This window comes from Chanos chanos, chromosome 13 (genome assembly GCF_902362185.1).
Source record: "Chanos chanos chromosome 13, fChaCha1.1, whole genome shotgun sequence".
Classification (NCBI taxonomy): domain Eukaryota; kingdom Metazoa; phylum Chordata; class Actinopteri; order Gonorynchiformes; family Chanidae; genus Chanos; species Chanos chanos.
In genome coordinates this window covers 9,117,856-9,134,505 of record NC_044507.1, presented here as the reverse complement: position 1 = coordinate 9,134,505, position 16,650 = coordinate 9,117,856, and the positions used below count along the sequence as shown (strand labels likewise).

The 16,650-nt window shown below is 41.9% G+C and overlaps 2 protein-coding genes across 2 annotated transcripts; one reads left to right on the top strand and one right to left on the bottom strand.

Moving 5' to 3' along the window:
• Positions 1–153: 153 nt before the first annotated feature.
• uevld (UEV and lactate/malate dehyrogenase domains) lies at positions 154–4,549 on the top strand. Its single transcript, XM_030790693.1, has 12 exons — positions 154–195; positions 437–521; positions 827–892; positions 1,053–1,216; positions 1,392–1,533; positions 1,794–1,885; positions 1,987–2,092; positions 2,432–2,602; positions 2,896–3,069; positions 3,358–3,451; positions 3,733–3,856; positions 4,157–4,549. The coding sequence occupies exons 1-12, from the start codon at positions 154–156 to the stop codon at positions 4,319–4,321; spliced, it is 1,425 nt and encodes a 474-aa protein (XP_030646553.1). The 3' UTR covers positions 4,322–4,549.
• Positions 4,550–6,956: 2,407 nt separating this feature from the next.
• Positions 6,957–15,533, bottom strand: LOC115826731 (USP6 N-terminal-like protein). Its single transcript, XM_030790615.1, has 13 exons — positions 15,465–15,533; positions 14,267–14,352; positions 13,881–13,920; positions 13,649–13,729; positions 13,411–13,518; positions 12,550–12,659; positions 11,388–11,436; positions 10,531–10,651; positions 10,230–10,324; positions 10,047–10,112; positions 9,319–9,418; positions 8,909–9,061; positions 6,957–8,179 (listed from the first exon to the last, which is right to left on the bottom strand). The coding sequence occupies exons 1-13, from the start codon at positions 15,528–15,530 to the stop codon at positions 6,957–6,959; spliced, it is 2,298 nt and encodes a 765-aa protein (XP_030646475.1). The 5' UTR covers positions 15,531–15,533.
• Positions 15,534–16,650: the final 1,117 nt, after the last annotated feature.

Genomic DNA, 16,650 nt, shown 5'->3' with positions numbered 1-16,650 from the left:
GCTGAAAGCTCCTGTCGGCTTGCCGTACCTGCATAGAGACTTCCTTGGTAGTTGCGGAAGTTTGTGTATTGTTGTTAAGTTAAAGCTCTGTGTGTAGGTCTCTCAGTATACTTAGTAGTTTTAGTCTTCACAGCAATTTGATTTAAGCAACTGATGGATTTGAGTTCGGAGTCCGTCAAACGAGTTCTTGGCAAGGTAAGCGTGTATATGTTTCATGTCATAAAACGGTAATAAAACAAGAAAAGCTTGCTGAAACAGTCTATTTATGTGAGTGTAGAATATCGGACTCTACGTGTAATTACCGGTTTAACCTGTCTTGTAAATGAAGTGGTCTGTACCATGGCGTTTGAGAGCGATGTAAAAGTTAATTTAGTGTTTTAATGAAGTTCTACGAAAGCCAGAATTGTTTTTAAAATGGACTTTTCTCGTTTTATAGTACAAATTTCATGATGTCGCTGTTGAGGAGCTCCAGAAAGTCCACCGTATTTACCCAGACATGAAGCCTGTGGTTGCCACATACGGTGAGTGATATTAACTTTACAGCAGCCACGGTGATATTCATGTCTAATAGATGTTCGGTAAGGATATAGACTTCATACAACTGACAAAACGACTCTAAGACGTAAACAGACTTGACTGAATTTTATCTGAGCCTTTCTTCGGCTTCTATGGATTTCCTTAATCTCACAGCATCGACAGTGTATAGCCTAATACTAGCGACGATTCCAGTAATGTTGGCAGTCAAATTTAAGTGACTTAATTATTTAACTGCTTTTCACCACACGTAGCATCTCTTTCACTATGAACTATACTTTCTGTTCGACAGTTTTTAACGATAGTTCTCAGAGGGACCTAGTGAAGCTGGTTGGCAACATTCCTGTAAGATACCAAGGTGGGTATATGTGGCACTACCGAAAATTGCCAAGTTACTGGATTGATGTTATTTTACACGGTAGTAGGTTATAACAGCAAACACAAGGAATGTATTGTATGTGTTTCAGTTTGTAATAAAGTTCCCTTCTTATGTTTGGAAAATGGTTATTGATTTACAGGGCAATCATACAATTTACCCATCCAGCTATGGCTGTTAGACTCCTTTCCCTTCACACCACCTATCTGCTACCTGCGACCCACCCCTAACATGGTCATTCGGGAGGGAAAGCATGTGAATCCAAAGGGCAGAATATACCTGCCTGGACTGCACAATTGGGACCATGTAAGAACTGTTTGTTTTTGAATAATGGAATATGTAAATGTATTAAATGACCAAGATAACATCTATACTTTTTCCATTTACTGCATTTACTGTCACATATAAGCTCTCATGTAATTTCATGGTCATAACTATGTTGACTAAAGACAGTGCATGACGGTTGTCTTTTCCCTTCCAGCCCAAGTCGTCAGTGAATGGACTGTTAGCGGAAATGATTTCAAAGTTTGAGGAAGATCCACCTCTGGCTTCTAAGCCAGGTGGAGATGGCAAAGACACCAGTGATCTTCTCGCTTTTGTATCAAACTTGCAAATCAGTGAAAGTAAGTCATTCACCGGCACATGTAAGAAAAACGATTAAAGCATGACTGTTTAAACATAACTCTCCTCTGTTGTATGCCTGTACTGATTTTGATGTTTTATATTTTCATGTTTAATGGTTTACCCCGTAATTTGTGAAGTGTTGTTGAATACATGTAGGTTATATTGAGGTTAACTGCTGACAAATCAAAATGAACTACTTTGAATACTTTGTTTAATGCACCCCAAGCTGGATAACTCACAAACAATTTTTCTTTAATAGGAGGAAATCGCTTAGATCAGCCCGTAAATAAAGTGACTGTCATTGGAGGTGGAGACCTAGGAATGGCCACTGTGATGTCTATCATGGCAAAGGTAGTTTTGAAGTTCTTTAACAAAGCCCCTTGCTCTGTAGAATGCACTTTGCTTGACATCTTAGATGACACATTTTCCATTGGTTTCTCTTTCCATTCAAGGGGAGTGTGGACAAACTGGTTTTGATTGACATACCAGAGAGCTCTACCAAAGGCGGAACAGTGGATTTGGAGATCTTCAGTTTGCCAAAGGTTGAAGTTTCTAAAGGTATATATTCTGTTAATGGGCGGCATTTTAACTTTGCATTGCATACACTAGCCGTTCTGTTGACATCAGTGAATATTCTGACAGTATAAAGTTGGAATATGCTTGGTTAGCAAAAAAGAATGTATCATTTTAGACAGCCATTTCATATATGTATTTGTCCTTTTTTTTATGTACAGGTAGTGAATCTCTTTCAAATGTCAAACCCATCCAAAAATAGAAACAAACAACTACACAGCAGCGTCACGATGACAATGACTGATGCTCTTAACAATGCATATTGTGTAACTTCTCACGCGAAAGCCTGAAACTGACGCAACATTTCTCGGTGGCTCTTGACAGACCTGTCTACCTCAGCTGGATCAAAAGTGGTGGTGGTGACAGCAAACGCCTGGAGCAATGAGCAGTCTTACGTTGGCGTGGTTCAGACTAACGTCGACATGTACAGAGGCATCATCCCAGCTCTGGCTCGCCTGAGTCCCCAGGCAGTGTTTCTCATTGCCTCTCAGCCAGGTCAGAGGATGCAACGTCCAGCTTCCGCTCAGCGCTAATTCGCATTTCATTTTTCTTTGTCATTCATGGATCTTGTCCGAGGTGTAATTAGGATAATCTGAAGAAGAATTTATGTCAGTCAGACAAGCTGTGATGATGTCGTGGCATGTAAACCCATAGCCCTCCAGCGACTGTACGGGTTATTAAAAACAAGATGTCCCCAGTCGGTAATCTGCTACTGCCGTACTAAGTGATTAGGTCTGCGCTGTATGTGTTCCCCTCTGACATTATTAAAGCCCTTTGTCTTTGAACAGTGGACGTCATGACCCATGTAGCGTGGAGGCAGAGTGGGTTGTCTCCAACGCATGTGATTGGTGCTGGATGTAACCTCGACTCTGAGCGTCTCACTCATGTTCTCAACATCACGCTTTTGAGTGGAAAGACAAGAAAACCGGCCTGGGTAATCGGAGAACTCTCAGACAAGAAGGGTGAGCTCTACCTAACTGATTGTACCTGATTTTTGTTTCTGCACCTTGTTTTAAAAGCCTACATATATAATATTGCGTGCTGGATTTGTGCTGGGTTGCCTTCCAGCCTTACACCAACACATTCCACTTATCTGCTCGGGCATGCAAAAATGCAAGAGCAAAAATGTGATATCCATAGGTTTGAGATTAAGAAACACTGCTTTTGTCTAAGGGTCTGCATCTAGTAAGTTGGAATATGTGTGGTGTAATATGTGAGTACTGTAAGTACTATCTGTGATTGTGTATTAGTGGCTGTGTGGAGTAACAGAGGGTCAGTCAGTGACCAGCATCAGCCTCCTGATTTAGTCCCAGTGTCTAGCTCCACCAGGCCTCTTGTAGACAGGTAAGCTACAACATCTCACACCATCACTTTAGCGAAATGAAACCAAAGTGGATCAAGCCTTTTTCCCTTGCATTTTGTTTCTTGTGGTTGTGTAGATATGAGTAATATTTATGGGAAAAAGATGAAGAAAACATGGACAAACAGAATCATGCAAACAACATTCATGTAAAATAGGTCTTGTTCTTGGACTTATGTAATGAGAGACCCTGTATGATGATGACTGGCTTAAAACGAGAGTAAGCCATGTGATGACTGAGGTACTATTCTGGTCCAACCCACAGGGCATTCGAGATGCTGAAGGGGCGAGGTCAGAGGTCTTGGTCGGTGGGACTGTCCATTGCAGACATCACTCAAACCATTCTGATGGACCTGAGAAAAACACACTCCATTTCCACTCTGGCACAGGTATGACTGTTATGCGTAGATGGTTATTCTCTAAAGATATGACATGAATGCCTAAAGATGGTCTTAATTTGTGTCCTAAAACAAAAGGTCAGCTTGGTTATGTTTCAGGATGTTTATGGAATAGACTGAAAATCAAGTAAAATGAATCCTAATTGTTTGATCAATGAGCCGTAGTTTCTTGAGTTACAAATGTGCTTTAAGCTTATTGCGTCGAGGTATCAGCTGACCAAGTGTGTGATTGTACTCGAGTGTTGTTGCTGTCCTCTGATTGTTTTTTTTTTTTTTAACCATGTTTTACAGGGCTGGGGAGGCATTGGGTCAGAGGTTTTCTTGAGTTTGCCTTGTGTACTCGGAGCCAACGGATCGACCCGCTTGGCTGGTGTGAACCTTAACACTGAGGATGATGCCAAGCTGAGAGAGAGTGTCACGTCTCTTAGCAACCTTTTCATGCAGCTCAGAATTTAGATCCCACCACCACAGAAACACCAAGTCTACTACTGCTTCTACTGCTTCTTACAAAAGAGCATGCAGCTTCAACCAGGGCTCAGTTCCAGTCTGTAAAGCACTTGACAATGGCAACTAATAGCTTTATTTTTTTGCTCAGTATAGTTAGTTTAGTAGGATAAAATCAATTGCCATTTCTTGAGCTTGAGCAAAAAACACTTGTGTGCCACACTAAATGACTGTTTCTGGACTGCAACTAAGGCCTTGATCTATAAAGAAGCAGTCTTTGCAAGCAGTAGTGTCCTGACTGACAGTTGATCAAACACATGACATGTATCGTTACAGCCTTTAATGATGGTTATGGGTGTGTCATTCATAATGTATGTATTCTTGTTCCTTTTTATATACTGGCAATAGTTACTGTTTATGCAGTAAAAAAATGATACTAAAAAGATGCATTGAGCTGTATTTTATGGATAGGAGGATAAATAATGAAATATCCATTTGCACTTTGACCTCATGGCAGATGTGTATCACAAAAAGATGAAGTGACTTTATGATTAATTTAAACAATAACTAAAATATAACAACCCCCCCCCCCCCCCGGACAAATATTTGATTTAAGCAGCAAATATCTCCGTTTGGTAGGTAACACTTTGTTTTATGCTGAATCATGATTTTTGCACAGTTCTGTACACTATATGTACTGTCATTTAACAACAAACTGTAACCAAAATGTTTACATTGCCTCTCGAGTTCCAAAGGTGGAGGGAGTAAAGAATGTCCTGATGTGAAATACTCACTACTGTGGAATATGCACTTATAGTTAGGCTTGTCTATTCCTGGCTTTTTTTCTTGTGCCTTTAAGAAATGGATTATGCATTACGATGTGTTGTAAACTAAACACTGAACATGAATGTTACTATTGTACTTCAGGTTAAAATGACCTTTAAAGGAGGAATGTGCAATCCAAAAGCAATAAAATCACTATTAAATGATCTTACACAGTGGCTTTGAACTGAAGTAGATGATGTATTTGACTGTGAAATGAACACAGACATGTTTAAAGATCTTTTTTAAGCACTCATCCACCACCTCATAGTCTGTCAGCATTACATCTTTACAAACTTAAAAGTAACACCTTTTTTCTGGAATAGTAACACTGGAAATGAACACAGTAACAGTTTAACCTGAGAGGCAAACAAACTCAGACATCTTAAATATTTCTGACAAATAATACAAAGTGCAAAACAAAAATATTATAATTTAATAGCGCTACATGACCTCAGAGAAAGATTTTTTTTAGTAACAATCTGACTCTTAGCTGCTCTGCCATACTTCTAAATGGACTGACTAAACAAGTACACTTTGCTGCATTTCCACTAGGTGGGGCTATTGTACAAAGGTGACACTTTAAACTTCTGTTTTTCACTTCAGTATTTCAGAACAGATTCTTCAAAACTAACATTGCAGAGCGGGTTGAGAAAATAGACATTTCAGAAGAGGTGCATGTTGATGATTTTTTATATATATATATATATATATATATATATATATATATATATATATATATATATATATATATATACACATACACACAAAACACCCCCCCCCACATTCAGGCATGGCACAACTTCTTTAAAAACTGTTTTTTTTCTCACTGTTCTGGGGACATATTAGAAAGCACTTTTTCCTAACATACTACTAAAATACCTGACTGAGCTTATGAAAGGCTTGATGAATACAAAAGTTGAATCAATGTGTTAATACAGGATTAAAACAGAAATGTACTGAAAACGACTGAAATAATTCCCTAGGACTACAATGAAAAAAAAAAAAGCTAGCGAGAAATGCTTTGTTAAAGGCAGGCACAAAATATCAATTATCAAACAAAATAAAAAACAGCTTGGAAAAAAAAACCCACACACAACACTCACAGCAAAATATAAAGAGCAATAATGTAAACATGGTGCATTGGCATGTAATAATGGGTGGGACCCAAGCATACACTGAGAACAAAACTGATTTTCTATAACCTATGCTTATTTTTCCCAAACATCGACAAATCATGCTCACTTTTCAGTGGTGCTTTACATAGGAAAAAAGCCAACTCTTTTCAAACGAGGAAAGCAGACTAAACAGATTGTATGGGGCTTTGTCTGTAATCAGACCTAGAACTGATGGATTTAACTTGAAAGAGCCGAATGATGTAAACAGCAGTGATAGTAATGTCAAAGAAGAAGCATGATCCCACACAATGCATTCAGGTAGAACATCTCCTGAGAACAAGTCATAGCAGAACTCCCTTATACAGCTGATACTGCAATTCTCTATCTCTTTCACACACACACAAGCATATGCATGCTCGCACACACACACACACACACACATACACACACACTTTCCATATGGCTTTGTATATTTACATTTACAAGTACAGATATCAAATCTGACGCTGAGATTAGATGTCTTGAAAAAGTTGCTGATGTCACATCACAAAAGTTTAGAAAAAAAAAAAGTGTATAGTTTCACTTAATAATAAAAAGTATATGGCTCATAAGGTACTATTTGAAGAACTCTAGCCTAACCTTCACAGGTAAGAACATGGCTTTGTTATTATTGCATCACAGCACAATACAGGCTGTGGTTTTGGAGTTTAGGAGGTCACAGACTTTGACGTCTGATGGTTGGGGACATGCATGCGGTAAAAGTCCTGTGGGACTGTGGACTGTCCAGCTGGTTTTAAGAGTTGGGCTCTCAGGGGCCGCCACTGGCCCTGTCCTTCTTTTCCCTCCCCACCACAGAGCTTCTCTGAACTGCCTGAGTAAATCTGGTTTAGTCGAGTCTTCTGTGGACGAGGGGACGGCACTGGGGAAGGGTTTGGGGAGAGTCTGTCGGCAAAGCTAGGTGGAGGTTGTGAGAACACAGAGTCAGAAGTAACCCAGCTGTCCGGTCCATTATACTCCGTCAGAGGTGGAGGGGGAGGAAGGGGGCCTGAATCTGGGGTGTAGAAGAACATAGGTGGAGGTGGAAGAGGGAGGACACTGGGGTCTTCCACTATCTCTGGAGGAGGAGGAGGTGGTGGAGGGAGCAGAACTGAGAATCTTTGGTTCTGAGGGAGAGTGGCGGCCATTTCCAGCAACTTTTCCACGTTCTGATCCTCCTCGATGTCCCCCTCGGACAGGTTGTCGTAATGGGAAGTATTGGAGGGCCGGCGGTCGCCGGTGGCTGGGGGCACGTAGAGATTAACAGGGAACTTGCTGAGCTGCCGGTGGGCTCTGTAAGACGACGGAGACGCGGTTGGGTCCTCCAGGATGAGATCCAGAGGCTGGGCTGGTGGCGGGTAGGGAGGTGGGTCCTCCTCTTGGGGTAAAAGGTCTTCCCCTGATGCTTGATCCAGAAAAGGAGGGGGTGGTGGTGGAAGCTCTGGCAGGTTCAGTGAGTGCACACTGGATACGTCTGTCTCTGGAGGCAGGTACGGAGGAGGCCAGTCACCTCCATCTCCTTGTGATAGCCTTTGCAGCCTTCCACCCTCTTGGGACAGGGTTTCCTGCTTAGCAGGCAGGGGCTCCGGAAGACACAGAGTTGGCAGCTGTTCATTCCTGCTCATTCTTGGGGTCCCACTGACAGAGCTTGTGTCTACAGGCCTAGGTAGGAGCAGATCACTCTGAGAGGGCTGAGCCTTGTTGTCTACTCGCTCCTGCTGTGGAGAGGGGACAGATGGCGTTGGGGTTTGGCTTTTACTCTTTGCATCCTCTCCGTGGGTCTGGGGAATGTCTTTGGTCGTTTGAGAGGGCGTAGGCTCCGAAGAACTAACTGGGATGAGTAACACTGGACGTTCAAGGCCAAGAGGATTCTTTGGAAATTCATCTGGTTTTGCTGGAAGGGAAATGCACATTATTTCTTTCACAATATCACAAAAAATACTGTCATGAACTTAACACCCAAACTCACTATGCTGCACATTTCTGTGGTCTGTAGTGACAGTCTTATGTTAATCCATCAAGGCCGGATGCAACATTTGCGTGATACCTTTAAGACCGTGTGTGTGAGGTTTGCATGATTCTCCCTTTAGAGCCAGACGCGATGTGAGCGCGTTTTAGATGATGTCATCGTTTTCAAGACCCGTGACCGATGAAATGCATTGATTTGCTGACATACACGTGAGGAGGGCGAAATGCTTTGTTTATTTTTAGCCCGTCTTAGCCTCTTAGTCTCTGCCTGGACCGAAAAAGTGTTTCTTAAGTTGCACTTCAGACAGTGAAAATGGCTGATGACCTGAGCAAAGGGAGAGACACTGATGCGCTCCCCTTGCTCAGGAAAACAAGCGAAGCATTTTGTGCTGGAAAAAAAACCCCAAAAAAACCTAAAACAAGCACTTCGCCTTGACCACGTGTATCTCAGCGAATCAGATGCATTTCATTCGTCACGGGTCTTGAAAACGATGATATCATCTAAAACACGCTCACATCGCATCCGACTCTAAAGGGAGACAGATGCAAACGTTGCACGCTGTCTTAAAGGGATCGCGCGAATGTTGCATCTGGCCTTAATGGGTTAAATGCACTGAACCAAATAGGGAATGTGCAGAATAATTACATAACGAACCTGGAGGAGGGAGATCCAGTTTCATTCTTCGTAGCTCTGTCATTGCTGCCTGGAGCTGCTCAATGACACTGTCATCATTCAGGCTGAAAGAGGAGGAAATTTTCTCCTGCAAAAACTCTCGCAGATCCTCCAGAGACATCTTCAGAAGACGCTCTGTGTACAGGCAGGTAGACAGGAGAGGACAAAAGTGGGAGAAAGGGTTGGATTAGGTGTCCGTGTTAAAGGATCTGAAATGTGTCATATCTCCTTGACAGTTTTGTGTTATTCTTGGCTATGTTACAGCTGTATTACATTCAGCATCCCCCAGTAGTGGCCCTACATATTTAGTGTAGAAAGAGGGCAGTCTACATTCCACCCTCTCTCTTTAGTGTAAATTTAAAGTATTTTCCAGAGCAAGGGTCTGTGCTTACTTTTGTGCAGTTTGAGGGCAGTATAGGCCATGGCAGTGAGGACTTTCTCTCCTTCCAATATGTAAATGTCCCAAAGACGCAGAGTAAGAGTGAAAGGAGTCTAATGGACAAGATTGGCACAGAGCTGTTAACTACAGACATACAAACCAAATACAAATGACACACTACAAAAAAAAAAAAAAAAAACCCCACATATAAAAAACTATAATAAAAAACAGAACCCCCCCCCAAAAAACCCACTTAAAGTAAACAAAATGTGATTTGAAAAGAGTAAGCATCGCTACTCGTTTAACATTTCTCTGAGATTATAAAAATTAAAAATGGCAAAAATGTAAACTGAGTGAGGGAAAAACAAGGAGGAAAAAGGACTGCCAAGTTGCTCTTTTATTTTCAGTGAGGTTTCAGATACGATTTAAAGTAAGCACTGTTTACTTTTGTTTGAGGTATGTTATGTAATATACCTCCAAATACCCTTCACATTGTAATTTTCCCTATACCGTTAACAAAGGTGATGCCCTGCCCATTTTCTGGCCTTCAGTCAAGACGTGTTAGGTAATGACAAAACAGGAAGTAGCTGTCTGAGGAGACAGATTTAGAACAGAAAGAGTCAACCTCTTTTCCCATTGCTCAAATGCAAGATAAAGACTGTGCTATGCCCCAGCAGTTGCCTTGTATATGTTCTAAATCACAAACAAACAACAAAACCCCAAGATACAGAGATTTCTCACCCTGTCAATGAAACACTGTAGGAACCATTTGGTGGTGTATATACCAGTGGACATCTGCTCCTTATCCTGAGGATTAACAGAAAGTTGAAAAAAAAGTGTACTTATCCGGAAGACATATCAGCGTTCAATCCAAAATAATATTTACTTAAAAGCAAGCCAAAACAAAACGAAAAAAACTCTCACCAAGTGCCTCTTGAGCTTGGGGAGAAGCTTGGACAGGATTTGGTCGTGGTGATTCTGAAAGCGTTGGAGTTTGGGAAATCCAGGAATGAAGAACCCTGAGGACACACAAAGAGAACAAATATAAGGACTTACAAGCTTTAACAAATACACCCAAAACAATCATCAGTTATTAAAGACATAACACCACAGAACACCAGGTGGCGCTATCCACACTAACACAAGGGATGTGAGGACTCTGAACATGGAAGACTACTGTCTCTGCACACCAGACTCTCTCTCTGTCTGCTCCTGACGCACTCACCATGCATGGCATGTTTCTGATTGGTCAGCAGCTGAGACAGAGCCCAGAACGCATCCTCCTCATTCATGTACATGAGTAGCATGGCTGCGATCTGGCTCATCCCCTGGCAGTAGCTCACCTCCTGGAGGAAACACACATCAATGACGGGTTACACCCAAAAGGCACGTCCATCTGATTCTATACATACATCTGGTCATGATTTTGGCAAGGGCTGTAATAAATGTGTGAAGCATCTTCATCGCTGTTGAAATGATTTCTCTCTGGGTATTTCCCCCCGTGTCAAACTCTACCCCCTCTCCCAGTTGACCCAGTTTCTACTCCATACTGCTGTAGTGGAGAGAAGGATGGCACGTGCTCTGAAACCTCCAAATCAAAAATTCCATTCCCCCTCCTCCCAGACAGAAATTTGAGATGGGCCTATTTGTCTGCATCTTTGTGAAAGAATCACTTCTATTACCATTAATGGGCCTATCCCAAATGTTTAACTGTGTCTGGCACTTCGACACACATTCCACTCGTCACTTGCTGATTTTCAGGTCACGTTAATAACCATTACGCTGCTATTAACATGCTCCCACACAGTTAAGCCAACAGAGCAACTGTCGGGTGACGTCAGCCCCCCTGCTGAGGAGCAGCTTCAGTGAGGGTGACAGAATCACTAGGCCTTGAACAGTGTGACCTCTAAACGCTGTACCGGCCTCTCTCTGAGTGTTTCCATTTGGCTAATCCGCCCTTGTAAATAATGGAGAGAGCAAAGAGGCCTGGCCACGGCTGAGCGGTGCACTGCCAGGGCTTTTCTGCCTGACTACTCACTGCAGCACGCACTGTTCTGGATTATGTAACCCATTCACACTTACCGTGTTGTATACTGAGTAGGCCGCCAGCACGTGGAACAGAGCTTGTTGTCTGTGGGGAGAAGAATGATGAGCGCTGCTGGTCAACTCAGTCATGTTACCACAAACTGCATATTTTTAACACTAAGGACCCAAAGGAATTTCTAGAGTGGTCCTTTCAAAGTCGTGCCAACGAATACGTGTTCAGTCAGTGAAGAGAGACAGTTAACAGTGGCATAATATTCCTGCATTAAACAAACATCCACGAAGAGGTCACATTCATAATAAATATGTAGGAAGACAGTGGTGTTGTCATTGTCATGGCTCTGCGGCGGCAATGAATGCGGAAGAAGGGTCAGGAGGCATACAGTGTACCCACAATGCAAACAGTCACACTTCTAGCTTAAGCTCCACAGAGCAGCTCATCAAACCACAAAATCCCAGGTGTGCCTCAGCTATTACGCTCTGAAGTCACATGCATGAGAATATGTGCAGCTGTACATACGTCTTCGTGTTATTAACTGATGATAATCAGGCGTATTATGCCTGTAATCCTTTAGCCGTATAGGCATAAACATGACTTTAGTAGTAACCGAATTACATTAAATTAGTCTGTCATTAACCGTTTATCTATAATAAAATACGTGTTTTAATTAGATAGGCCCTCCAAAAGAGCTTTATCAGTTCTGTAACATGTACACATTTCTGTATTTGCCTAATTTGGACAAGAACTTTTTATCTGAGAAAGAAACGCAATACTTAATATGGCTCCACATAAGGTAATGCAGTGTCACTCTTGAAAACAATGGAAATCGTTACTAAGAGGCAGTCTGTGTGAAAACATAGTATTATTCTGAGCTTAATGGCACAGGGTGGTGAAGCCCCCACTTCCTGTGAGGCCTCACTGAGTCACAGGAAGACTAACAAAAGCTTTGGCAGGGAGGAAGCAGCTCTTGTTTTGGTTCAAGGTAAGTGAGTTAAACCTGGACACAAGTGAGGCTGAAAAACAGCAGAACAAAGCATAAAAGGACCACAGTGCCACTAAAACAAACAAGGAACAGAAACAGTTAGCTTTGTGAAAACCAGGAAAGAAAACTGTGAAATAACATGGGGATTTGTTGCTGTTGTGAAGCACAGAGAACTTGGAGTGACCGCGGTGTCTGTTTGTAATGCACTGCTGGCTTACTTGACTCCGAAGCGATCCATAAACATTACATGGTTCCTAAAGGTCCTGTTGACGTCTAGGTCGATCTGTTTGATTTCTGTTGAGTATTTTATAGCTTGCTCTTTCATTTTCTGCAAAAGGTCAAACAGAGCAGCTTGTTTACCTGATTGTAGTGGACGTGTGAGTACATTGAATCAAGATGGTTGAACAAATAAATAAAATAAAAACAACCTACAGCTATCCAAAGACTTCAGTGTTATGAAACATGATACATGAAACATAGTTACAGGAACAACTATGAATACAGAGTAAAGATCAGTAGTTTCTCTGACCTCCCGACCAGTGTGTACATAAGCGGAAACTGCCAGTAGTTTAATCATGCTACTGATGAGAGCCAACACTATCTACTCATCTGCCTGAGGCACATGACAGCCTGAGCAGCTACATTTTCACATGTCTTTTCTGGCCAAAACCACATTGACCACATCTTAATTCTGCTTTTCATTTACCATTCGAAACCGTTAATGTCATGCTCCTAAGTTGTTCATTAAGATGTTAGAGTTGTAGAGACAAGTCTTCTCCTAAAGTCCCTTATTCATGTATCATCTACTGCACAGAGCACAACAAACCAGTTAAAGAGATAACTCAGAATATGGTGTGTTTTTATACTGGGAAGTAAAGTCAGTTCTTCGCGATATATTTATCGGCCTTCTAAACTGAGGCTTGCGCTTTTTCCGATGTTTACAGAGTACAGTGTGTTGAAACATTATGACAACTATAACCTTTTAACCTTTCCAGTGCTCCAATCCCTAACACTAGTCCACAGCAAGCCAGTCTGTCCCACAATGCATGATGGAGTTAGAATAACGGCTCTGGGTTTACCTTGTACTTTCCCTCGTTGCTTTTCTTAACCTTATTCACCTCCAGAAGGAGGGCCCAGACTTGCCCCCGCAGCTGCAGGGGAATCCCCTTATAAACTCTCTTCATCATCTGGATAAGAGAATGAGGAGGAGGGAGAGGAGGAAGGAAATGTGTGACAACATTGTTTTTGTAGGTTTGTGTGGCCATAGCTGCTGGCGACCTCTTGTTGCGTATGCTTGAGGAGCCATTGTTTTATTACCTTGTCACTGTTACTGTACTTATCCCACTTCTTAACCATCTTCACCCATTTCTCTGTCCTTTCAATCTCTTGAAGCTTATGCTGTTTTGAGGAAACATGACGCAAACATGCGTGAAATAGAAAACGGAATATTTCTGTTATTAAATAGAAAAGCTTAAAAATAAAGAATGTGTAGACTGAGTCAATGAATATAAATTACGGTGGAGCAGACTGGGGTATTCATGACTCTTACCTTCTCTTCCAACGCGCTTGGCATAGGCAACTCCTGCTCACTACAGACAAAAAAGAAAAAGTTAGCTTTAAGTGGTCAGTGAAATGTCAAAATAAGCCACGGTGCTGGTTAGTGACAGTTTCAGATGTATTTGTACAATGTGCAGTTAAATTTCCACAGAATTTAGCTGAGGTTGCTCGTGCACCATAACTATACAAAACATGCCCCAGTTAAGTCAAATACAAGCGGTGGGGGTGGGTGGCATTTGTCCAATAAGCTGTCACTGCTGATTGCCGGTGCAGGTCTTCCCTTCATTCTCTTCTCTGTAAGCCAGTGCTAAAGTTGCCTGGTACAGTAAATCAGCCTGGCTCAGGTCAATGGAGAATAGGCTGTGTTGGATGACTTACTGCAGGAAGCCAAAGCGGTCCATGACCTTGTAGATGCTGCAGTCGGCATCCTCCCAGGGGTAAATGTGCACGCCCTCTTGCCTGCCCTACAACCATTCAAACACAGTCTTCAGGGACAACGAGCAGGGCAAAGGAAAGACCAAACGCAAATGGAAAGACAATTTGTACTAGGGGATAAAAAACAAAACAAAACAAAACAAAACAAAAAAAAAACTAAGGCATGCACATTCAGATGAGAATTAGGCCTTGTGTTCTCTGGTAGGAAGAGTCCATTTTAGGGTTGTGAAATACAAAGTTAAACATGAAATGGTTCAAAAGAAACTCTTCATTTCTTTCTTGCGGGCCATCATTTGAAAACAATGATTCAAAAATGTAACGATAAAGTAACAAGAAAAAAATAGACACAGGGGAAAAAACATGCTTGAGTAGTAACAGCATACGATGCTATTAAAAGGTGAGCTTCAGGAGAAGAAAAATGAAAAATGGTAACACAAGCAGTAATGGTTACCCCTGTATCACTGCAGTATATCCTGTGTCCCTACCCCTGGTCAAAGATCAGAGGCACATCCTAAAAGTGTCCCTGTTCCTGAAACAATCCTGATGAAGGATCACAATGTACACTAGACTGTCACTCAGTGAAAGTGTGCTTTGATCAAATTAAAACTGGATTGCATTAAATCTGGCTTTGCTAGTGAAATCCCTCATCCACACTCCCTCATGTGTATCATGCAGCTCCAGGGAGAGCAGCATTTTCGACATAATGACCAGTCACTGGCTGGCTCTAATCTCTGGTAATGTGTTCTATTGGCAGACACTGTGGCCACAGGCTGTCACTGATCAATGCTCCAATTATCTATTTCCTGTTTGTGACCTTAATGAAATCCAGTCTACCTGGATTCCCAGACAACACGCAAATCAATGTTGGTTCTCTAATTTGGCCTTTGAACAGCGTTGCTTTTGTTACTCCATGCAGACTACATGCGGATAACACACAAAGGTCATCATTATTTGCAGTGCACCTGGCATTCGACAGCACTGTGCACATTTGAAAGTTCTTTAAAGTACATTAAGCTCTCAGGTCTTATGACATGTCGGTATAGAAAAAAAACTGTCTCTCCTTGCATACTGTCTTTATGTCCTGGACCGCTTAATCAGTTTTCATCTGGCTGAGTCACTAGTCTACTTGTAAAAAGCTCACCTTCTCATATTTTGAGATGATCTCCGCACGTTCTTCAGCTATGTACGTGTCCACGTCCTTCTTCATCTCAAAAGCTAAAAAAGAAAATGTAATGAATAAGTGGTGGTGATGTATAGCCCCATGAGAAAAGGAACGGTTTGAGCTTCAGATGTGCCCTGTCACAGTCAGCTAACTCAATGTCGAAATTCATCCCCACAATTCACTCAAGCCACGTTAACAAGTGTGATGAAAATTCTCGACTAAATTAAGGATTAGATCCAAGAATCACGCAAAACTGCAATTTTGTGGTCGTATTTCAACGACACACAGGTGGAAAGAGGTGACTACGTGTCAGAGGGAGAACAAGAGCTTTCTCAATGACTGACAGTACAACGTAACAATGTATCAAACACATTCTGACGGTAGCAGGACTGCTGGTGTGGACTTAAACAGTTTTTAGATTTGTGCGGTGTGATGTAACAAAGCTATCTCTGGCACTAAGACAACTGTTGAGAAAGGTCACAAACTGTTGTCAGGTCTCAGCTGCCTGCAAACACTGTTCACGTGGTTTCCTCATCAAACATGGTTTCTCTTGACGCTCACTCAACAGCATGAAACCGGCCAGGGCTCTGTGGTTTCCAAAAACGTAGGCAAACGTAGTGTCCGGACGCATTCATATTTTCCAGGCAATGCATCTTACACATATCAAAAATACACGAATAGTTCACAGACTCAAATATCTGGCTCAAGAGGCACGCTGAACTTTGTCTTTCTTACAACAGTGCACCACTTCAGTCTTGACATTTCTACAGAGATATGGCACAGAAGCTATGTAAGGCACTCTGGGTAATCTAGTAGGCACATACCAAACAGACATGAAGAATATTTGGAGAAGAACAGGCTCTACTTAAAAAAAAAAAGAAAAAAGAAAAGAAAAGAAAAGAAAAGATCTGCAAAAGATAAACAGACATGAGCCTACCAGTGCTAAAATAAAGGGAAGTGTTGATGTAACATACTTGAGGATTCCCCAAAACCATAACCTAGATAACCTATGCTCAGTGAGCCACCAATGACTAAGGGTGGAGCACGGTGTTGACTGAGCAAGACTGCAGTTGTTGACATTGGCCAACATGTGTCCCAGCAGGTCTTCATTTCAACATTCTCTTTTTGAACAGGTGTGCACCAGACCAAACAACAGGCCTCTGCT